The following is a 23,832-nucleotide window of genomic DNA, read 5'->3' as shown; positions in this document are numbered from 1 at the left end:
GGTAGGCAAGCTAAGGCCCGGGGGCCGGATCTGACCCAATCTCCTCCTAAATCCGGCCCGTGGATGCTCCGGGAATCAGTGTGTTTTTACATGAGTAGAATGTATGCTTTTATTTAAAATGCATCTCTGGGTTATTTGTGGGGCATAGGAATTCATTCATCCCCCCCCCAAAAAAATATAGTCCGGCCCCCCACAAGGTTTGAGGGACAGTAGACCGGCCCCCTGCTGAAAAAGTTTGCTGACCCCTGGTTTGGGCGCTCCTAATATAGCCTGATCATTATCATCCTTTTCATTTAAGAAGACTGGTCTTAATATTGCTCCCTGTTCTGTGCTGTCCTCTCCTGTTGTTTGAACTTTTGGAAGGTTTTAAAACCTGAAGCATTGCTCATGAGAATTAAACCAGGAAGATTCCCCCCCCCCTTCATAATTACCCTACAAAAATGTAGGTCTTCCTTCCTTCCACTGACACACTTCCCAAGTCTTCAGGGATTTATTTCAAGGGCTTCAAACAGCTTCTGAACAAACTATTAAAAGCAGGGTTCAGAGAAAGCTAAGTGCACTTAAGCCCTATTGAAATCAATGGAACATTAGCACACCAGTTAGAGTGCTAATATCCAATTGATTTCATTTAATTTTGTCTGAATTGTGCCCTAAGGCTAGAAATGATAGCTTTAAAGAACATGATATTGTTTCCCATGGTGCATTTCTTTTGGCCCACTGTCACCTCTGTTTAAACAGGTTTTGCGTGTTTTTAAGGCGTTACAAGAACCTGGTTAACAATGATAATAGTGAGATGAAAGTTCATATGTGAGCGATCATGCCTCTGTCAATCCACATTCAATGCTCTGAAAGAAGTGGTTCTCTGTCTCTAGCCTTAGAAAGGTATTCTAATAACATGCACTTTACAGCCCAGTCTTAAGCGAAGCCAAAATGTTTGGATATTTCAGTCTTTGAGTTAGTAAGGATGAGTTTACATGATTACTGGGCTATCTAAATATGAATTTGTATAATTCAGATTTTAATGCCCAAGTGATGCAAGTCTAATATCTGAAGTGCCTCCTCACACATTTAGCTGCCTGGTTGCTAAGATCAGCAATCGAGGCCTTGTTGGCAGTGATACCGCCTTCCGTGGTTTGAGGGACAGTGGTACATGAGAGAGCCTCCTCTGTGGTGCCTCCCAGGCTGTGGAATAACCTCTCTGAGTTGCATCTTGGGCTACCATATACTTTTTGACAGTTTGCTAGGACAAAAAGGGGGGGGGTGCATTGGAAATGTACCCTATCTAGTCCTATGCTTGTGTTCATTGAAGACAATCTTACTCGGTTGCGAGTCATCACCAAAGAAGAAGAAGCTAGTCTGAGCCCTCTAGTCAACAGATTATAAAGTTATTTGATATTCAGCTCATTCAGACAATCATATCTTGCCTTCATAATCTAAGATATGAACAAACCTTCTGTCTATACATGCATCACTTTCTATTCTCCCCCCCCCCCTTTTAGCAAACCACAATTAAACCCACAAGTCTTCAACCAACATAGTTTTCCATTTTGTTCAAACCAGGAAACTATGGCTACCAATTCAGAACAAGCCAGGATCTTCAGCCACAGTTTACTGGTTCAGATGTTATGGGGAACTATGGTAAATTAAAGGCTCCCAATTTTTAATCACAGTGAGAAGGGAGGAGGGAAGGGGCTTCCTAGGCAGATACAAAGTTGAGATATCTTCTGAACTAAACCATTTACAGTTGTTGCCACACAACCCCACCTGTAGTGGTTTTGAACACTGCAATGGAGATTAAGCAAAATATCTAATTAGTCGATCACCTCCTCTCTTTCTTTATTTTTTTAAAAAAGAGAGACAGCTGCAGAAATGTACCATAATACTCAATATTCCTTCTACGGTGATAGAACATTCTCCAGCCGGTGAAGGATACAGTAAAATGTCATTGGCTTACTTCATCACAATGTAATACCCACACAGGACGCTTGTAGAGAATGTAGTTCATTTGGTGAAAGATTTTACAGGGCTCGGGGATGGCCAAGCCAATTAATTCCCCACAATTTAGATTTAAAGCCCACAGTTGGTTTTGTTGAACCTCAGTACACTTTTTGGATGTCCTTTTCTTCTTACCGGGTCATAGCACTTAGCTGACTGCAAAAGCCAAAGCACAGTATGTTAAGTATTTCTGCTTCTTTGTTTCTCACCATTCCCATGTCAGTGATCTGATAAAAGTCCTGTGACATATATAATGAATGATTCCTTTTGTGCCCTTATCTCATTTGCCCTTTTCCTGTGCCTGCTCCTCTCCCTCAATTTTATTTCCCATCATGGCTCCAAGAATATAATTTAAAAGCTCTCCCTTGATCTTAAAAAAAACTAAAGCAGATTAAATTATTTTTGAAAAGCATTCCAGCCTTGCTTTTCCTCCCCAGTCTGCAGCATCTCAAAAGTCAAGCTCTGCAACCGCTTCTGCACCCCCCCTTTTTTTTTTGCTCTGACAGATTATGCTGGTGGTTGAGGAACTGAAAATAAATGCAATGCCATAATGCATTTAACAATGGATTGCAAAATAGACAGCATGCCCAAACCAGCTTTAATGGAGTGGTGTTAAGTAGACCCCTGCCAAAAGTCACTATTTTCAAGGACTTATTCTTCATGCTTTCAGAACTCTGCAGCATGAGAGGACAATAGTGTGTTGCGCTTACACTCTGGTGGTGAAAATATGAGGTGACAGATTCTCAGTAAGCATAGGATATAGGCGGAATGTGACATATTTGAAGCAATGACCTGGATCAAAGGACCTGTGGAACTAGTTCCATGTGCCCAAGTGGGGTTTAGACAGCCCCCTGCCCCAAATTCCAGATGGCAAACCTCTTTTGAAACCGAGAGGACAGTCAAAAGTAGCTTGTGACATGGCACAGGAATCTTAAAAGCACCCAAGGGGAATACCCAAGCTGTTTGGATTATAGCCAACATTTTAGGCAATGTTACACGAGGAATGTGCCCAGGATTGTCTTGCACATAGGCTAAAAATCTCTGTAATGAGACAAGGTTTCGCTTTTTGTCCTGTCCCATCCACTAATATTGGCACAATGCGTAATATGCCTACCTAGTAAAACAAAAACAAAAAACCATTAGTCACTTTTTAAATTATAATTTCGTGTTCCCTTAAGTCAGCTCTATCTAGGGCTATAAAAAGGCATTGATTTCCATTCTGACCTGTGTTAGTCATATGCAGCACTGTTCCATAATTATTTATTATTCCACACCATTCATTTTAGTTCAAAGGTAATTCATTTCAATAGAATCATAGAATCATAGAGTTGGAAGAGACCACAAGGGCCATCGAGTCCAACCCCCCGCCAAGCAGGAAACACCATCAGAGCACTCCTGACATATGGTTGTCAAGCCTCTGCTTAAAGACCTCCAAAGACGGAGACTCCACCACACTCCTTGGCAGCAAATTCCACTGTCGAACAGCTCTTACTGTCAGGAAGTTCTTCCTAATGTTTAGGTGGAATCTTCTTTCTTGTAGTTTGGATCCATTGCTCCGTGTCCGCTTCTCTGGAGCAGCAGAAAACAACCTTTCTCCCTCCTCTATGTGACATCCTTTTATATATTTGAACATGGCTATCATATCACCCCTTAACCTCCTCTTCTCCAGGCTAAACATGCCCAGCTCCCTTAGCCGTTCCTCATAAGGCATCGTTTCCAGGCCTTTGACCATTTTGGTTGCCCTCCTCTGGACACGTTCCAGTTTGTCAGTGTCCTTCTTGAACTGTGGTGCCCAGAACTGGACACAGTACTCCAGGTGAGGTCTGACCAGAGCAGAATACAGTGGCACTATTACTTCCCTTGATCTAGATGCTATACTCCTATTGATGCAGCCCAGAATTGCATTGGCCGCGTCACACTGTTGGCTCATGTCAAGTTTGTGGTCAACCAAGACTCCTAGATCCTTTTCACATGTACTGCTCTCAAGCCAGGTGTCCCCCATCTTGTATTTGTGCCTCTCATTTTTTTTGCCCAAGTGCAATACTTTACATTTCTCCCTGTTAAAGTTCATCTTGTTTGTTTTGGCCCAGTTCTCTAATCTGTCAAGGTCGTTTTGAAGTGTGATCCTGTCCTCTGGGGTGTTAGCCACCCCTCCCAGTTTGGTGTCATACAAAGGAAACACAATGCAAATTTGGAATGAGGGGGGGAATCACCACATCATTTGTGGAATGAAAACAACAACAGTGAACACTGATAGTGTTTTCTGGATTGATTTCCGTTCCAGACTTGGGATGAATGTTGGTAGTTCTGTGGGCCCTAGGGCTTCACAGCAAAAAGAGCTAACACAGGGTTACTTCTGCACCCTTCAGTGTGCTTTTTCTCCTCATGTTCTAATCTGCTTTGCACTTACTGCGATTCAGATCAGGACTGTTTTTTAAAAAAATGAAGTTAAGTTGATCGAATGGAATAAATTGTTTAAAATTGATTGATTAAATTTGATTTTCAAGTAATTAATTTGATTGTAAGTGGCTACCCCAAATCAACTGATGCAGTGATTATTTGGCAGTGATCGTGATTGCTCTTAAATGCAGTTACACAAAATCAGAATTTACTGACATCCCTAGCTCTATTCTCTTCTTCCAAAAAAAAAAAAAAATCTACCGCAACACCCCCTTTATTGTTCCCTGTCATCAGTGCAAAGCAAATACTCCATTGAACACCAAGCTACATGTCAGGCTGTTACATCATTCCTTCCCCTGCCTTTTTTTTCAAGGAACAGTTGCCACTGGAGACTGAAATCAGGTAGAGAGCCACTGAGGAGAGGGGCTGCCTAATCCTTTCCCTTCCTTCCATGTATCTGCTTAAAACCACCCCACTCTGCTGCTTTTCTCTTTTCCAGTGGGAGAAAAGATCCGAGGTCCCAGCAGGTGGGAAAGAACTGGGGAGAGGGTGATGTGATAGGACAAGAAGAAGGAAGGAGAAGAATTGAGCAGCCCCTCTCCTAACTCATCCTTTGTTCCTAGTTTTGGGCTACTTTAAAAAAGAAGCTAAAAGGAAAAGAATCACACCATCCAGCCTTTACAATACAGTATGAGTAATTGTTAGGCAACGCCAAAAACAAGGCTTGCCCCTTGGAGAAAAGAGATATCATATAGCTGTATTAGCGTGAATGTACGTCCACATGCTTGTTCCCTGACTTAATGTTTTCACTGTGCATTTTGCAGAGACGCAGGGATTTCCTCCAGCTGATGCTTGATGCCCGAAGCTCTGCTAATGACATCACCGTGGAAAATTTTGACACGGTCAGCCAAGCCGATGTTTGCATTCAGGAAAATGAGACATCTGCCAGCAAAGCCCGGCCTCAGAAGCAAAATCCAAAAACGTTGAGTGATGATGAAATAGCTGGCCAGGCCTCCTTATTCCTGATCGCTGGCTATGAAACCACCAACAGCGCCCTCTCCTTTGCCACTTACCTGTTGGCCACCCATCCTGAGTGCCAGGAAAAGCTGCTCCGAGAGGTGGACGAATTCTTTTCAAAACATGTAAGTAGGCCCCTTGCTTGATTTTTCTGCTTTCATATATAAGGGGTGGGGGTAGGGATGCCTTCAGCCAAAGAGAGCAGAATGTACTTGACAGAGTCAACTGAAGCAGGTTATCTAAAACAGAAATTATGCACCAGTGTGACATTTAATATAATGCAAAGATTCACGTCAAAAATCAAATGCTGCTCAAAGCCACCTGTCAAACCAGGGCTGGTATATTCCTATTTCTTTGCATATTTTTTTACATACCTCCCCACTCATCATCACCCTCACCATCATCATCATAAACTTTATTGCACTAGCCAAAGGCCATGGCATCATTCACAATGGGAACAAAAAGAAAAGCAACAATAACCATTAAAACCATAAAAACATCAGGCACTGCAGATACAATAAACCACGATCACATCTCCTAAAAATTATTTGTTGCATATGATATAATAGCAAGGGATTCTCAGGTAGAATGTGCCAGCTAAAATGTCTGAATCACCTTTGCAATTGACCGCTATTTTATCTAGTTCTTTTCTCCTGATCTTCTTAGCTGTCAACGCATATAGTGCTATTTTATAAGTTACGAAGTCATCAGTATCACTCGGCAGCCATTTCACCCTTTCCACCCTGTTTGAGTGTGTTCCAGAAATATTTACAAGTAGTAGCATTCATTGTCATTAGGGAAGACTGTAGCATCCACCTTGCATTGGATCCGGGAAGAGCTGGGAAGGACGCCTGTCTTAAACTCAAGAGGGATGTACTAATATTCTCAGTCTCAGTCAGCTTCCTATGTTCCTGTTGTTCTGGCAATCACTAAGGCAGGGATCTGGTACTCCATGCTTGTTTCTCTCTGGATTGTCAGTAGCTGTATAGGAATTTCTCCATTTTCTCAATATAGAATTCTGTATTACATTTAATGGAATTTGAGTAAATATGTAATCGGTGATATCCAAGAAACCCTCAGAACCCTCCCACGTCTGTTGTGTTCCTCATCAGCTTTGAGTGTGTCTTGTTAGACCTGTTCTGGTCCATCCCCTTCACCTATAATCTCCCATCTTTTATCCCTCACATCTTCCCCACTGCAGTGTGGATCTATTTGTAATAAATATGAGCTCCTTGGTTCTGAAGATTCGGATATGGCATGAATTAAAACAGCAAATCAGTGATATCGGAGACAGTGGTCAGATTTGCAAAGGTTTACTGATTCTAAGCAAATAGCATTGCTTATTGAAAATATCAAAGTACCAAAACTCAAATGGCCCTGGAATGAAGTGCAACGCAATATGCACGGGAAATGTAGCAGTTGTACTTGCAAGACGTATCAGTAAGTTGGGCATATTAATTAGTCTACTGGTCTTTTATAAGCCTTTCAAGAGTGTGTAGTCTAGAGTAGGGATGGGGAATCATTTTGAGCCCAAGGGCCACACTCTCTTCTGGCAGCCTTCAGGGGGCCACATACCAGTGATGGGCAGGGCCAGGAGAAAACACGTGAATTTTACCTTCATACAGTAGTCTATAGTTTCTTCTTCATATGCGCACACACTTCTCTGTCCTTCATCCAAGCAAGCAAGAAGCATTATCAGTATTCAAGAAGACGTTACATCCAGGCAACCTGCCCCCCCCCCAAAAAAACCCCACAAAGAGAGTGCAAAACAGGAGCAGCAGAGCGTATGCTCCTGTGCACAGGGGCAGGTGGGAGGGAGCCTCCTGCACCCCTGAGATAGGCCTGACTTGGGGGTGGAGCTGTGGCTGGGCACAAGAAAGCTGCCTCCATGTGCGCTGCAGCCCAGCTGAGGAGAGTGTGTGGCAACATTGCTGCTGACTCTCTCCTCTCTGACCCGTGTCAGAGAGACATCCTGGTACTAAAATGGTAGCTTTCACAACACCTGAGGGCCACAAGCTATCTTAATGTGCACAGACCAGGCTGCGTGGTTCGCACAGCTCTGTCCTCTGAGAGAAAGGATTGGCTGGGTGGCTCATGAGGAATGACAGGGAGGGTCTGCCACCCACCATATGCCCAGCATCTGTGGCCTTATTCTTCCTGAGGGTGGCGCCAGTCCTGAGTACAACACAGGTATTGATTCCCAGAGTAAATTCCTTAAAGAAGAGTTCTTTCCCATCCACAGAGTTTCTAGACAACTTGCGAGAGGCAGAAGGATTTATTTTGGTGCATCTGCTCACGTAATCAAATACTTTATATTTTAAACTGTTTTTATGGAATCAATCCCCTTAGCCCCAGACGCTGCTTTCTCTGAGCATTAGAGAAAATGGAAGTGATAGTTGCAGAGACACTGCTGTCAAGGAACTACCCACAACAATTTGCATGTATTTGGTGCCTTTCATGCAGTCTCTCAAGGCACTTTACACTCAGAAGCTGGCAACTACAGATGCTAAGCTTTGCCGAGCAAATATGCTGACGGAGAAAGCTTGCATTTATCAAGAGAGACTGCAGCGTAAATAGACTTTGGAAGAATAATTCCACAGGTGAAAGATGCTATTGCACATGAATCCTATGTGCCCACACGCACATACTGAAAACAAGCACTGCCAATGGAAATCATTTTGCTGTCAATGCTGTCAAAAAGCAAAACAAAGACTAAGGCACTTTGATTTCTCTATTTGTGCAGAGGAAGTACACTTCAGAGCTGCTGGTATCAGTAAGAAGTTCTATGACTTAAAAACAAAATAATCCTTTTACGGGGTAAATAAATGCTGATCTCTCCTTTCCTAGTGAGATCACTGGATAGCAGCATTTAAATATTTGTCTGCATCACTTGGAAAGTTTACATTTCAAGGTGAAGACAGCTGGAACAGGAGAAGAAAAATATCTAGCCCTAGTTACCCTCTAGTCTTATCGGCAGTAGGAAAGTATATTCTGTCTGTTGAGATGAATAGAAGCCTCAAAAGATCGTTTTTGACTGACAGATATTCCTAGTATCACCTTCTCTTCACCTTGCACAGTTGTACACTTGCTGTAGCATTTTCTCTTTCCAGAACTATCCAAATACATTCCCTCCCGTTCCTCAGAGCTAGGAAACAAGAGGCGCCTGTGAAATTGGCAATGCTGCTTTCAATAAAATGTATGCTCATTATCAAAGAAATTGAGACAGGGAGAGTATTGCTAAATACACATTAGTAGACTGATTCTATGCATATTTCTGCAGAAGTATATTTCACTGTTTTCAATGGTACTTAGTTTTCTTCAATATCAGTACAATTATCTCAGATGTTTAGGAACATAGATATTTTATAAACTGGGATATTGTATTCGCTCCTTTTTGAAGTGAGCAAATGTCTTTTTTTCAGACATGTTTGGTTGTCAAGGGAATCTTGGGCTACATGAATTAAAATTTTAAACTTTCCTGATGGTACAGAACAACTTTTGAGTCACCCATTTTAGTATGATAAATACTAATGTCCTGTTTTCAGATTTTTGTAGTAGTCATGGTTCTTCAGTTTTCCAAGTCATGTAGATGTAGTGTGACATTGTTGATACCCAAATGAGTTAGTGAGCAAATTAATCTGCCAGCCAGAACCAAGCATTTTTACTTAAATGGTATAACGTTAAAGAACCAATCATTCTCTGGCAAGAGAACTCAGTAGGATTGCGCAACACAAACTGGCATAAACATTGGAAAGCAAGGAGCATGTTGTACAAGGTGACTGCTTAGTTTGAAAATTATTCTTCATGTAAGAGAAAGTCCCTCTAATTCCCCCCCCCCCATCACCACCACAGCCCCATTAATCATCCAGTTCCTTGGGGAGGAAGAGTGCTCTTCAGCTGTGGCAGTGCAGTCTGTTTTGTGTATTACCATCAATTCCTCTTATTTTAAGATGTCATCTTATAGGTATCAGGAAAAGATGGAGTAAAAAATCATTACAAGTAGCTCCTTTCCTGGCAAATATACTCGTGGGCATTTGAGACTTAAGAAAAACAGGTGTCTTCTCTTGAGTTTACTCATTCTTTTTTTTATTTTAAGGGATGATAACACATTCCTCCATTCATGTGTGTGAGAGAGTATGCACGAGTAAGAAAAGAAAAGAAAGTTACTCTACAACCTAAAAAACCAACTGCTAAATTATGCACATTCTACTTCTAAGATCTGAATGCTGATGAGTTGAGAATGCTTGTCTAATTTATTAAGAAATATTAAATCCCCATGAGCGATCGGTGATGGAATTAAACTCCTATTTAATGTTGTTGTAGCTTAAAAAATGATCTGAGTTGTTATGAGTGTTGGGTCAGAATGGAATTTTACCTCCAGGAATGTACATAAATTAGGGGAGCATTAATGGAAATCAACCAATCCCATTTATTTGTCCATAATTGTGCAGAATGAAAACTGAATGACCAGATGCCAGAAAGCTTGATAGCTCATTTACATTTGATGGTTATGTAAAGCATAACTTCACCTTTAGTGAAGTGAATTTCTTTTTCTTTCCATTTTCTTCTGTGCCCCATCCTCTCTGGCTGATGATGCTGACATACTTGAATTGTGAGTGTGTGTCTTAATAGTTTTATCCATCCAATAATACAAAGCAGCAGGAAGCATTTGTAATGCATGTTCCATCTAAAACGCTGCATACAGAAAATAATTATGGTTCAATGTTGGGGGTTTCTTTTTATTTGGGAAGGTTGTAATTTGCATGTGGATACCTCAAATCCAAAAGGATTATGAACCATTAGAAAAGGGATTGGAAATAAAACTGCCAATGCCATTATGCCCATTGTGACATTCTACAAGTCTGTAATATTGTGACTTAACAGAAATCTATGGTGTGACCACACTTGGCATATTGTGTGTAGTTCTAGTTGTGCAACATCAAAAATGCTATTGTAGAGCTGTGAAAAGTGCAGAGAAGGGAAATCAAAATTATCATACGGGCTAGGTTGGAAACCCCCCTATGAGTTTCACTTTTGAAGAAAGGCAAGAAACATTTATACGCCATGATAGAACTGTATAAAATTATGTGCTTTGGTGGGGGGAAATAGATGGATATGTTTTTCTCTCATTCTCATAATACTAGAACCTGGGGTCATCCAAAATAAGTACTTTAGGACGGACAAAATGAAGTATTTAGTTACACAGTACATAGTAAAACTATGGAATTTGCTGCCACAAGGTTTAGAGTTGGGCATCAATATAACAGAGGTGCCAACTTGAATAAAATATGGGGGGGCAGGTAAGTCCCACCCCACATAATCACAAGATGTGGCCTACACCCATCATTTGAATGGCAATGCCCATCAACTTAGGGGATCAGCCCCCTCAAACATTTTATTGGGTGGCCGAAGGGACCTCAGTCCCCTAGGAGTTGACTCCTATGAACATGGATGACTAAGAGGCGTTTATACAGATTTATGGAGGATAAGACTGCTAGTCATGGTAATTGTCTACTACTTCCAGGATTCGAGACAGTACACTCTTGACTACTAGTTGCTGGGGAACAACACAGGTCTCAATACTGATCCTTTGGAGATTCCACTGTTTACAGCCCTTAAGTGTGAGAACTGTTCACTTATTCCTACTGTCTGCTTCCCATTCTTTTGATGGTTACTGATCCCAGGACTGCTAAGTTTACTTATGAATCGTTAGTGAGGGAACTGTTTGAAAGTCTAAGTGCACAATGTCTGCTGGATCATCCTATCTCAGGCAGATGAGGGCTTGGTGGTGTTGCTGCCACTAGGTTGGCAGGACCTGTGAGAGGACCTTCTCAGTCATGGTTCCCTGTTTGTGGTATGCCCTCCTTTGTAAGGTGCATCAGTCTCTCTCATTGACCTTCAGGGTTAATTTAAAAACATTCCTGTTCACACAGGCATTTAACGACTGAAAGATACTGTCCCTGGCAAGCCTGAAACCATTGGCTGACACATGTGGCTGTTTTTAACACTTTAAAGAAAGTTTTTAACTGCCCTGGGCTGCTTTGGAAGCAAGTGCGGGATATAACAACAACAACAACAACAACAACAACAACAACAACAACAACAACAACAACAACAACAACATCTATTCATATGCCTATTGACACTCTCAAAGAATTCTAAAAGCAACACCTACCCTTGCAGAAGCCATATTGGTTCTCCTTCATCAAAACTTGTCCTTTAAAGATATATTCATACATAGCCACCTGTTCACTTGGTGACTATACAAAAAATGTTGGAAATGAAACCATGCATAGGATTTTCCTGTGGTTATCACACCCTCAGATAGTGATGAGTGCCTAAGTTATTGGCGTGCCTATTAGCAGTACATTTCCTTGAATCTGACAACCTTTTTCCTGATTCCATAGTCCTGCTCAATCCACTTCCTCCTCCTCTCTCCACACTTGTCACACCCATCTGTACTGTCTCTGGCTTTGCCCTGCGACTCAGACCAGCCATTTTGCCTTGTGCCTCAGTTAGATGACTTGTCCCAATGCTTTGTCAAGCGCAGGAGACATTAGATGCGAAGGATGTATATGTAAATCTGGGGGTGGCTAACCTGTGGCCCTCCAGATGTTGCTGAACCACAGCTCCCACCATCCTGACCAGTGGCCATGCTGGTTGGGGCTGATAGCATCTGGAAACCAACAACATCTGGGGTGGCATAAGTTAGCCACCCCAACCCATTTGCTATAGAAGCGAAGTTAATTTTTTCAGTTGGATCCTTCTGTATAAATGATCTGCTGTGTGATAAAGATGGTCTGCAAGCAGGAGGCATGCTTCTAATAGCTTGATTTAAGTAAATGGTGTAGTTAATCTTAGGGTGTTATTCCAACTCAGTGGGGATTTAGTCCTATGGTTACTCCAGAGCAATGTAGAAGCCCGTGTTGAAATATGTTAACATTATGGTGGGTTCCAAGGAGAGCATTTCTTTTTTTAGAAGAGCTACTGCTGAATAAAAGATTAATTTTGTTTTCCCCTCCTTGATGTGAGAGAATAACTATATAAGATGGATTTGGTAAACATACTTCTTTTGACTCGATACTTTTCTCGTCTCTAATTAGCAAACTCAAGCTTGCCTCTTTGGCAGATCGTAGCTGTGTGGAAAAGGGAGGGGGGGAGAAGAATGTTAAAAACAAAAACCTGTAGAGCTGGAATAATTAGGCAATTGATCATGGGGGTAATTGGACTTCTACAAAGCAACATTGTTTTCCACATGTTTTTATTTCTCCTCACTGGGAGTGGAAAACACAGCTGCATTGATCAGGAGGAACCTCTGGTGTTTTCTACAATATCCAGTAGCCCTGTTCCAAGTGAATAGATTGTGAATAGAGTCAACATCACCTTTCTTTTCTATATGGGTTCTGCGCCTGTGCAGATCAACATTTGGATCTTCACATAGCACATACTATAGAACTTGCTCTCACAAGACACGGTGACAGTCACCAACTTGGATGGCTTTAAAAAGAGGCTTAGACAAATTCTTGGAAGATGAGGCTAACCACAATGGCGATGTTCTACCTCCACTGTCAGAAGCATCATGCTTCTGAATGCCAGTTGCTGGGAAATACAGACGGGGAGACTCCTGCTGTGCTCATGTCTGGTTTGCAGGCTTCCCACAGGCACCTGCTGGCCACTGTGAGAACAGGATGCTGGGCCAGATGAGCCTGATTCAGCTTAGGCTCATCTTTATTTTCTAGAGCTGGGCTAGGTAACCAGTGGCCTTCTAGATGTTGTAGGACTCAGCTCCCATCAGCCCAACCCCAACTCCAGTGATGATGGAAGTTGTAGACCAGCAGTATCTGGAGGGCCACAGGATCCCCCATCACTGTTCTAGATATAGGAAACGGGGGGGCGGGGAATTGTTGGGAGGCCTGTTCCGAGACCTCAAGGCATACACTCAAATAAGTTTATCATCCTGCCCACAGCAATTTACAACAAAGCAGTAAAAATGCAATAATTTACACAATCTATTTAAAATATATTAAGTAGAATAGCAGAAAGCAGCATCATGAGCTTACTAAGACCGACATTAAAATGCCTGAGTAAAGAGTTTATTTGCCTTAGAGCAGAAAAGTAGAAGGGCTGTGTCAGATGGCTGTTGTGGTTGCTCGAGAGTAACCAGGCAAGACTCCAACCTGTCTTTTACAGGCTTTATTTTGGTGCAAACTATTTACAGTGAAGAGCCCTAAAGCTCATGTCTGGCTCAATCGCTAGCAGAATCCGGGAGTGGTCGTCTTTTGGACCTCCCCCAACACAAGAGTTTCGTTACCCCCAGCCTTCTCCTTCCCTCTTTGCGCCTTAGACTACTGCGTAGGATGGCAAGGGCATGTTTCCCTCCTGTCCAGCTTGCCCAGGAGCGGTGTTAAGTCTCCCACCAGCATCCTCTGGTCTTTGCACCTCTTCCCTACTGGAGGTGGGGCTTTCCTCCTCCCCGGAAGAGGAACTGCTTCGCAAGATTTTTGGAGGCTCCCTGTAAAACAACTGCCCTTCTATTTCTCGCCTCTGAGACAATGGCAGTTCCCTGACAGGTTGTTATAGGTGAGCCTTGCTGGGGACAGATATAGAATGCCATCCCTGGAAAATTTCCTTTTTCTGACACCATTTGCCTCACCTGTGTAGCTAGGACACACAGAGAAGGCCTCCTTGGGTGACCTCAGTGTTTGGGCAAGTTTTGTTTTTTTAAATAGTTTTTATTAAGGCGTTTTTTTTGTGTGCTACAAAGCAAACAGATAAACAGGAAAAGGTACAACTATTTTCTCCACTTTGGATTCATAGTGTTTTTCACAGTTTGTTTACATTTGGTGAGAGACACTTTTGCCATAGACCTCTTGCAGTTGCAGGGGGGAGAGAGATGGAGATATTGTTATTTCGTTCTATTGCTTCTTATTAGTGTAGGGTGTGTGTGTCAGCATCACATGGGTAGGTCCTTTGTATATTTATTTATATTTATTTATTTTTATTGATGTTGCGAGAGGTTAGGGCTTCCTTCGTTTGGTTGGTTGTGTTCAGTTGATTGCAGTGTGACTTATTTGTGTGAGGGGGAGCGAGCTAGGTTGTTAGGTCAGGTCATTTGTATTGATTTGTATGCTGTTGGAGGGGATAGGTCTGCGTATGTAATAAAGGGGAACCACACTGGGGTGAAGGAGTCTTATATACAGCATGTCCCCATGCTAGTTTGAGTTTGTTGGTTAACTTTTGGGGGGCAAGTTCATTTAGAAGTAGGCAGTCTAGATTTTTATTCACCACTATAAATATGCCGTTGTGTTCCAAAAGAATGATTGCTAGGAGGTAGCACACAACTAGCTGAGATTCTTATGTTAATTTCTTAAACTTCAGAAGGGCCCAGAGCGCTGCCCTTCCGAAAGATTAAAAGCCAAAAAGAATTAATAATCATCTTAGTTCTTCATGCTGCACCAATTTTTGTTAAGGATAAGAGTGAACACTTGCTGGTAGGTGAGACCCAAACTAATCTAAAGTCTGTTGCCTGATATGTGACTTCTTTATATCCCTGTGAGCAGATTGCCCGCATAAATGTTTTCACAAATAAATATTTCCATTGATTTGAAATGCTGAACATGGGGCAGCATTCTCTTTTTGTCTTGTCAAAGTTCCAGTGATCTTACCATTTTCTGCAGAAAATATGTTTCCCTTGATTTAGCTAGCCTCACTTTGAAAGGTTTGTATGGATGGGAGCCCTTCTTTATTATGGAAACAATATTTTTTTAATCGCACTTCTTCATCTTCTCCTTTCTCCAAAATGAATAGCTTACTAATGTGTGATGATAATTGTGCAGAAAGCCTGTTACAGTCACACTACAGTGTCACTACAAACTGACTGGGAAATTGGTGCCTTGAGTCTGAAATTACATGTTGCATTTACTAGGCATCATTTCAGATTAGTTCTACCTGTATCCTGGGCAGCTTACAAGGTGCTACATTGGTGAGTCAGGGAATGGAGCCTTCCACACCTTAGAAGCTGAGGCAGAAAATACAATTAAGGAACAAGTTAAAAATAATAATGATGAAACAACCAAGAAGCAGTTCTTTGAGCTTTGAATTTAGATGTGTAATCTGATCCTAGTGTCACTGTGGCATAGGGCTTATGTGCATTTTATAGTACAGTGTATAATTTTCAGGATGTTTGGGAAGATGATGTAAGGGATCTAAATAACCCAGACACTGTATATCTATATCAATATCTGTTTGTTGGACTACTTAGATGTGCAGGGCCTGCAGCTGATAGAGTGGGTTCCCAACCAATCTCTTTAGTCTCCAGTGACTGTGGTCCACATTGCATAACACACTAAGTCAAACCACGGCTTAGTACAAACACACAAGATTGTAGGCTCCCAGAGAAGAGTTCCTAGCTGCTTCTCTCCTCCCCGCTTGTTTTGCTGATGTGTCCATGCTGAGCCAAGCCAAGCCATAGCTTTAGTGTATTGTCTGAATCATGTCTCTGTAGCAATACAGCTCTTGGACGTACTGTCAGGGCAGTCTACATTTAAAAAAACTACCCTGCTTAAATCACCAAGAACTACTTTGCAACAGAGTCACTGGAAACTTAAGAGAAAGATGGGATGTGTTTGAGAGTTTCCCTGAAAAAGAGCCTCATATGAAATACATTGATCCTAATAAAGTACACTTCTGTGCATCTAAAGGTTTTCTCTCTTCTTTTTCCAGAGAAAAGAAGGTACTTTTCCTCCTACAGGTGATAAGCATTACATTTTCACCTCTTAAATCCTGCCATTTTGATTGGATTCTAATTGCATGTTTCCGACCTTTAAGTATCAGTTCTAAACTGTAAGGCATTTCCCACACACTTTTCTAATGCTTAGCATGTTTCTCCATGAATAGTAAGTTGGATGTAGTTCAAGAGCAGATGATGGGGTCCTGGCTGTTTTCACAGAGGTTGCCTTCAGAGAAGACATTTACCTTTTGGCAAAGCAGTAATTACCCCTTCATGGTCCACAGACAGGACCTGATTATTCATGATGATTTGTTTATCTGTTGCTTCAATCTGATGATAACATTGTCAAGGACTCCCCCTGCCCTAGTGAGTAAACTGTAAGGCTGCAGCCCTAGGCACTCTTAGTGAGCAGGAAGCACCATTGAACATAGTGGAATTTACTTCCGGGTAAAGGTGCATAGGATTGCACTGTATGTATGATAAATACGTGTCTAAAGACACACACAAAAGAGAAAAGTGTGGGTCCCAAAACTGAAGAAATCAATAAACAGATAAAAGTTATGGGCTATCAAATTTTATATATATATATATATATATATATATATATATATATATATATATATATGAGAATATGAAATCAACGTAGCTTTTTAGAATTACCAGTATAACATTAAATACTGCAGGAGTCCTTAATTTATAATTTAGAAGACTTGCTCCAAGCCTAGTGGCTGCTTATTCTATGTACTCGCAGCTGAGCTTACGGTGGTTTATTTTCTTTCCAACTGATGCTTACTCATAGGATTCTGCGTTCACTGCAATGTTCTCATCAGTCTCCAGTGCAATGTCTTATGGTAATACGGTCTAATGTGGTCCGCTGCTTTGAAAGGGGCTTCTTAATCATCCTTAATATCACTAACAGTAGAACGACACCTGAATAATGCAGCTAATGAAATATTAACCTTAAGTAACTTCCAAGCTTAAAAGTGCTTCACCACTTAATGCGAATTGTATTCAATATAACATATACAGTGGTACCTCAGGTTACATACGCTTCAGGTTACATACGCTTCAGGTTACAGACTCCGCTAATCCAGAAATAGTACTTTGGGTTAAGAACTTTGCTTCAGGATGAGAACAGAAATTGTGCTCCGGCGGCGCGGCAGCAGCAGGAGGCCTCATTAGCTAAAGTGGTGCTTCAGGTTAAGAACAGTTTCAGGTTAAGAACAGACCTCTGCAACGAATTAAGTACTTAACCCCAGGTACCACTTTATTGTTATTTTAACTGCAGGTGTATAAACACTAACATACTTAAATTTTGTGTGCACGCATATGTATCTAAAACATACATGTGACTTTAATCTGTATGTGTTTGTATACGTGCATAACCCTTTTTCGAAAAGAAAAGAAAAAAACACAGAAAAGCAAAGTATTTCCACATGGTGCCCTTTGCAAATATTAATATTAATGAAATCCTGTAAAGTACCCTGAGTCCACAAGATAGGACAATATATAATAGACCAGCATATGGCTAGTACTTTTTTTTTTTATAAATTTTTATTGGGTTTTCAAATTTTATAAAGACAACACACACATAAAAAAGACAAAGACAAAACACGTATAATTTCATATCCTTACTTTCTTATCCCTCTTTCCCTGACTTCCCCCCACCCCCCCTCATACATCCCAATTTCCAAAGTTAGTTCAGCAAGTTTTTATCCCTTCCCTTAACCTAATCTGTTGTTTTTAAACTTAATTCTTTTAACTAAGTCACATTTTACTTATCCCATTCTCTTATTAATAACAAATCTTTTTTTTCTAAGGTCGACCTAATTTCTCATCCACAAATTTCCCCTTTTTTATATTAAAATATAAATCAAAATAACAAAACACAAAGGTCATAAATTTTCCAACTTCTGCTCTCCCCCTCCCCCCCTCAGCATATGGCTAGTACTATTGACAGCCTTATCCACCAAGATCTTGACTAATCCTTTTTAAAAAGACATCCATGTTGGTGGCCATCACTGCAAGTCAATGAACAGTTGTAATGGTGGCAAGGAGAAGGTGGACCCACTCAAGTAAAGGTGGGCTTCTTACCCAAGGACCCCTTGAAACCTGGAACCAGCACTGCATTGAGCATAGTCATTAGATTTACCTCATATAAACCACTGATTTTATCAATTCAGGGCCTTCTCAGGTTATCACTTTTTAATGCTGTAAATTGATAGTTACCCTTTTTTTTTTAATTAGAAAAATTCCCCTCAAGGTCAGTCAGTTGGTCAGTAACTCAGCCCAGGAGGGCAGATAGGAACCACTTCGCATCTTGGTAGTGGGATTAAAATCTACTGAAAAATATTGTACAGATGGTATTCAGTTCTTGTTGGAAGAGACAAATAAATTCTTGTCTCGTTTCCTGGCTGGTGTCCTCCAAGTTGCCTATGACACAAAGCCCCACAAAGAAGTAATATTAGGGTAGCTATGTTGAACTGACTCCCCTGGCATTGTCAAGATTATTCAACTGGAAGTTAAGCTTTGAATTTGTTTCTTCCTTTAACCTATAAGTTGGATGAGGCAACAGATTTTGCTCATGTACAGTCCCTTTGATGGTCTTAGTTGATAATTAATTATATTAGCAAAGCACCTTTAAAATCATAACTTGTAGGGCAACTGCAGGGAAGAGGAATCACCATCCTTACCAGGAATCATGCAGATGAGACAATAGGGGGACTTTGACAGGCACTGTAGAAATGTTTGTTTGCTGATGGGCTAGGTGCCCTCACTCACCTGGCATGTTTGCGTGGTGTTGACTGGGATCCCCTGTGCCTCCATCTCTGTCTTCTGCTGGCAGGTACTATTAAGATTTCCCTTGCCACTCAATTGCTCCACAGCAAACCCAGTGTTTTATATCAGCTTGACTCTCATGCCCTACCCCCAATCCTATGAATTATAAGGTTTGTTGAGAGAGCTGAGAATTCTGTTAGACATCCCTGGCAAGCCAGTTCTGTGAGTTCATGTGAAGAGGAAATGGCTATAAAACCAATATATGTCAGCAAGTATATAATATATATCTTTACTTAAGCAAGGTTTATATAAGGACAACAGCTGGCCAAGGGCTGTGTTTTAATAGCTGCAGGGCAGAGAGGAACTAGACAGGTATTGCTTCCACAGCAGTTTCACAGGAGACGTGGATGTGCTTCCATTGTATTAAAAGAACAGAATCACTCTTGGGAGTGTAGTGGCTATGAGGTGACGAAGCTGTGATGGTAGTCCTACTTCAGTCTTTGAATCTAGAGCAGACTTTTGAATGCTCCCCACCATCCCCCATCAAATGGAAACCAGGTGCCAAGAAACCAGGAGTTAAGCCAAGGAGTGCAAAGGAACACACTCAGAACCAGGAAGACCATTGTTGCTTGGGCAAAGTCCCAGCCCAAATAGGATGTCTTTTAGGCCCTTCCTGTGTAGGCCTGCCCAATGATCAATCTGGGTGGGTCAGCTCAGTCCAGAAACTGAAAACATTTCAGTGCCAGAAAGGTGCCCTAACCATACAGGGCAGTGGCACAGAGAGCCGACATTCAGTGGTTGTACCCCTGGTGGCTCTTGACATAACCCAAATCTTTTCCTGTTAGGAACATAGGAAGCTGCTTTACACTGAGTCAGACCATTAGTCCATCCAGCTCAGTACTGGCTGTGCTGATTGTCTGCATGGGACATACCCAGCCCAACCTTGAGATGGTGGGGATTGAACCTGAGATTTCCTGCATCCAAAGCAGAAGTTCTACCACTGAGCTGCAGACCAGGTGCTACTTTGCTGCTTCCAAGGACTTTTGTTTCGCTCTCCTCTTCAAAGATGATATCTCACATGCCATATGAACAACCCACTCTTCTGCATATTTTGCTGTCAGTAGACTAGTTCTGGGTAGTAGCAAGCCTATAGGATCAGCCCTTAACATCTCTGCCAACTGTCTCATTCCTAGCTCCAGTTATTCCCACACCCAAGTTATTTATGTGCCTATGTATCTGTGCTAGGTAGGATATCCTGTGGGTAAAAAGCTTTGTGAATAAAATAACAGGTGTTATTAGAATTATTATAAATCCTGGATGCCTGATGGCAGGTGTGGAAACAGAACATTTTGTCATCTCTGCGGATAGTCCCAAGACATTTAACAAATTGTAATAACAATTTTCCCTTCTGTGAATATTTCAGATTGTTAAATATTTAAACATCCATTTAATAGGAAGACTGCATCCGTGGCAAAGTGGGAAGTAGAGTTGAGCAAGAGAAAAATGCAATTCTCTCCTGTCAAAAATGCCATTCCAGGGAATAGAAGCCATTCTCTCCACACTTTCTCTAATGTTACGCACATTCAAACTCCCTAAACATGCAAAAGGTTACAGATGGCCAAGTTAGATGGTGCATAGCCAATGACTATGTAACAGTCTCTCAGTTTTATTTTATTTTTTAAATGAAAATCAGCAGTTGGAAGCCAGGGGGGAGGTGTGTGGGGAGAGGGAGGGTGGCTTAACCCTCCAGTTTTTTATCTGCTCAGACTCCATCCCCAGATGCTTTTCCACTTATGGGAGAAATTATATGGATGCATAGCTGCTTTTAAGAAAAATGCAGTCACCGTGTCTAAATGTATATATGCAGATCTCTGCCCTTTTTTCTGTGTGACGAAGTTCCTCTTTTTTAAAAAAGCAATGCATTCTATTGGAGTTAGAAAGTGCTGGGCCTCAACTGTATTTTTATCGTAAAGCAAATGGTTGAAGTTCTTCAATAAGAAGCTATGTCTGTTCTTTGTGGAAGATAGATAGCACCTCTAAATCTCTATTATAGCACACAGCTACATGGCTATGTAGCTTTGTCTCAGGAATGTGGTGTTAGTGTTCCGTCTTCTGCCCCCTCACTGCACCTCTGTGGATGGGGGGAAATCCACATCTATAGGACTGTTAAAGGAGCTGTTACAGAAGGAGTGTTAGTATAATCAGAAAGAGCACTCTTTGGATCCCTGCGCCACCCTTTGGGTAGGAGGGTGACTTGACAAAGGAAGAGGAAAGCTCCAAGTTCAGTCCCTGGCATCTCCATTAAAAAGAATAAACAGGTGGTGGGAAAACCTCTCTCTTCCTGCCAGAATACTAGGCTAGAAGATGGACAGTTACTCTCACCTGTTAGCTTTGCACGGGGTACCTGCTGAAGTGTATAAACTGCATAAACTGATGTGGCAGTGACAAGGTGACTGCCTCAGTGGATTCCTATGTCCTATCTGGACTCCTGACGTTCTCCTTGTTCTGCATTTTCTCTACTGCTCAAATCACTCAGGCTCATCAGATAAGTGACCGACACATTGCTACATAGCTGGTGAAGCCATGCACTGATTCTGCTAGAATGTAGAGCCCAATGGATTTACAATGAATCCTCAGGACTTAAACAGTTGCCCTTTTGCGTAAAGTATTCCTGTTTCAATGATGAGCCATATATCTGGCAGATACAATTTTCAAAAAAAATGTTTTTATCGAAAGATTTGGTGGTAGGGTGTGGGCTTCTGCAAATGCCCAGTGACACCAGCCACTGAGACTGGCTCTGAAATGGCTTGAACACATTCAGTAATGCTTATGATCTGGATCTGTGGCTATTTCAAGGAGGGAAAAGAAAGAAAACTATAACTTGGCATTTTGTGTCTATTGGTGGTGGTGTTTTTTTTAACATGCCTGTGCTCTACAGTCATGACACATCTGCCCCCCACTCAGATTTAACTTCCACATACCTGTTAGAGGGAGGCGTAAACTGTAGAGTACATATAAATTCTCACATGCAAATTTTATGCAGTATGCAAATAATTGCCCTCCTTTCCTTATTTACATTCTGGTATTACTGAAAGAAATCTACCCTTTCTCCATTTTGCAAATAGGTTCCAGAAAGTTGTTAATTAGCCACATAAATATACATGTGTTTTAGAAGTTGGGGGCAGGGGAGAGTATCTGACTGCCATCTCTGCTTGAGTTGCACACATATTGGAAAGCCACCCTTCACAGTGGAGCAGCTGTCATTAATAAGTGAAATAAAAATTGCCTTTCCCCCTTCCCTTTTAACACCCAAAAGTTAGAGCTCAAGTGATAGATAGCCCTGGAGATTTAAGGCTCCCCACCCCTTCCCCCTTCAGAGAGAATCAGTGGAGCATTAATTTCTTCCATGATGTCAGGAATGACAGCTTAGAAGTGTTTTTTCTAGGATTGAAACAGAGGGTGAATTTATATTCAGGCAGCAATGTGCACGGGATTGCTGCATGGGACATCCAGAAAGTACAACTGGTGCAGAATTCATTAGCCCCATTGCCAACTGGGGCTGGGTGCTGCAAGCATAGTGTACCTGCATTGGCTTCCAAGGAAGGAGGTGATAATAAGGCTTTCAAGTTTACTTTTTGTTTGTGACATATTAGCACAGAGGAAACCAGAGGATAAGGTCAGCTTATTATTTCATGACCTGTCAGCTGAGCCTCATAATTCAGGTGTTATGCTATATACCGGTACTACTGTTCTGTGGGTGTGGATTTGGGTGTAATGAATGGATCAGAACAGTTGGCTGCAGTTTTGGACTCCATAGCTATAGGAACTGTTGTGCAAAATTTACCACTACACTATTGCAAAGCCTCAAGATCTTCAAGCTTGTGGCATATAATTCATCATAGTGATAGTCTATTTCCTGCCCTCTCTATAAGGAGCTCACATTAGCAATTTAGCCACACACTAACCCTCACAGGGTTATGGGGAGGCTAACATGAGGGAGGGTGTTTGTTTTTTATCAGCACAAACTAAAATGGGGTCAAGAGAGCAGTTGAAAACTGGATGCCTGTGCCAAAAGCAGTAACCAACAAATTCATTTTTCCAGAGCTACATTCTGATAGTTCACCACTACAGCACAAATTCCTGGGAGCTCCACTAACCTGCAAGGAAGCAGGCAAGCTGCCATGAGTTGCTTGCTCTTCTGCGTAGCCAAAGATAAATGGACACATGTGGCACTGTAATGTATGAGCTGCTTCTTGGAATGAGAAGATCTACTCTGAAAAAGCAATTGGGACCAACTCAGAGGAGCGTAAAAAGGAGCAGAGCGAGTTTTGGCTGGCTAGAACAGGATAGTTGACTCTGTTGTAGAGATAGGGCGGTGGGGGCCACAATTTTAGGAAACATGCTTAAGATTCCAGGATGTACCACCCAGGAAGCAAGCTGGTGTCAATTCACTCTGATGCTCTGTTTCCACCGGAGCTACAGAATAAACAACTGTGCTTTTAAGTTGCACACATTTGGAGCACTAAAATGGTGAGCAACCTGTAAATTTATCTCACTTTGAATCCTACTTCCTATAGTTGTATTGCTAGCATTGAACTGAGGCGTGAGGTGAGTTAGGCAGGAAGGTGTGTGTGGCGGGGGAAGTGTTTGGCAAAAAGGGAATTTAATTTAGAAAAAGGGAGAAAAAGTACAGCAGGCCCTTTCAGGTGCTGCTGTTTGATGCTATTTAGAACAGTCACTCATGTCTCTCCGAATAAATAGTAATGACTGTTTCTTGCAACTCCACTGTGAACCATATTCACTCCATGCAGGGAAGCACAAAATAAAGCCACATGCAACTCACACAAGATGATGGCTCTTGTAATATTCAGCAGTCAGGCCTGGTTAGAAGCATTTCATTATCTCAGAATTAC

General features: G+C 41.7%; 1 protein-coding gene and 1 long non-coding RNA gene across 3 annotated transcripts in view; one reads left to right on the top strand and one right to left on the bottom strand.

Annotated features, from left to right (window-relative positions):
* The window catches only part of LOC114605651 (uncharacterized), a 32,769-nt gene extending 13,660 nt beyond the window's left edge, over positions 1 to 19,109 (bottom strand). Inside the window, exon 1 of the long non-coding RNA XR_013394406.1 lies at positions 18,923 to 19,109. This is a non-coding gene — a long non-coding RNA (uncharacterized LOC114605651). The remainder of the gene's footprint in view (positions 1 to 18,922) is intronic.
* The window catches only part of TBXAS1 (thromboxane A synthase 1), a 223,611-nt gene that overhangs the window by 162,058 nt on the left and 37,721 nt on the right, over positions 1 to 23,832 (top strand). For both annotated transcript variants that reach the window (XM_028747108.2, XM_077935048.1), the window contains one exon: positions 5,220 to 5,537. In XM_028747108.2, the coding sequence (XP_028602941.2) occupies positions 5,220 to 5,537 (318 nt within the window). The remainder of the gene's footprint in view (positions 1 to 5,219; positions 5,538 to 23,832) is intronic.

This window comes from Podarcis muralis, chromosome 10 (genome assembly GCF_964188315.1).
Source record: "Podarcis muralis chromosome 10, rPodMur119.hap1.1, whole genome shotgun sequence".
Taxonomy (NCBI): domain Eukaryota; kingdom Metazoa; phylum Chordata; class Lepidosauria; order Squamata; family Lacertidae; genus Podarcis; species Podarcis muralis.
Note: the sequence above shows the minus strand (reverse complement) of the source record. Positions and strands in the feature narration are given on the sequence as shown.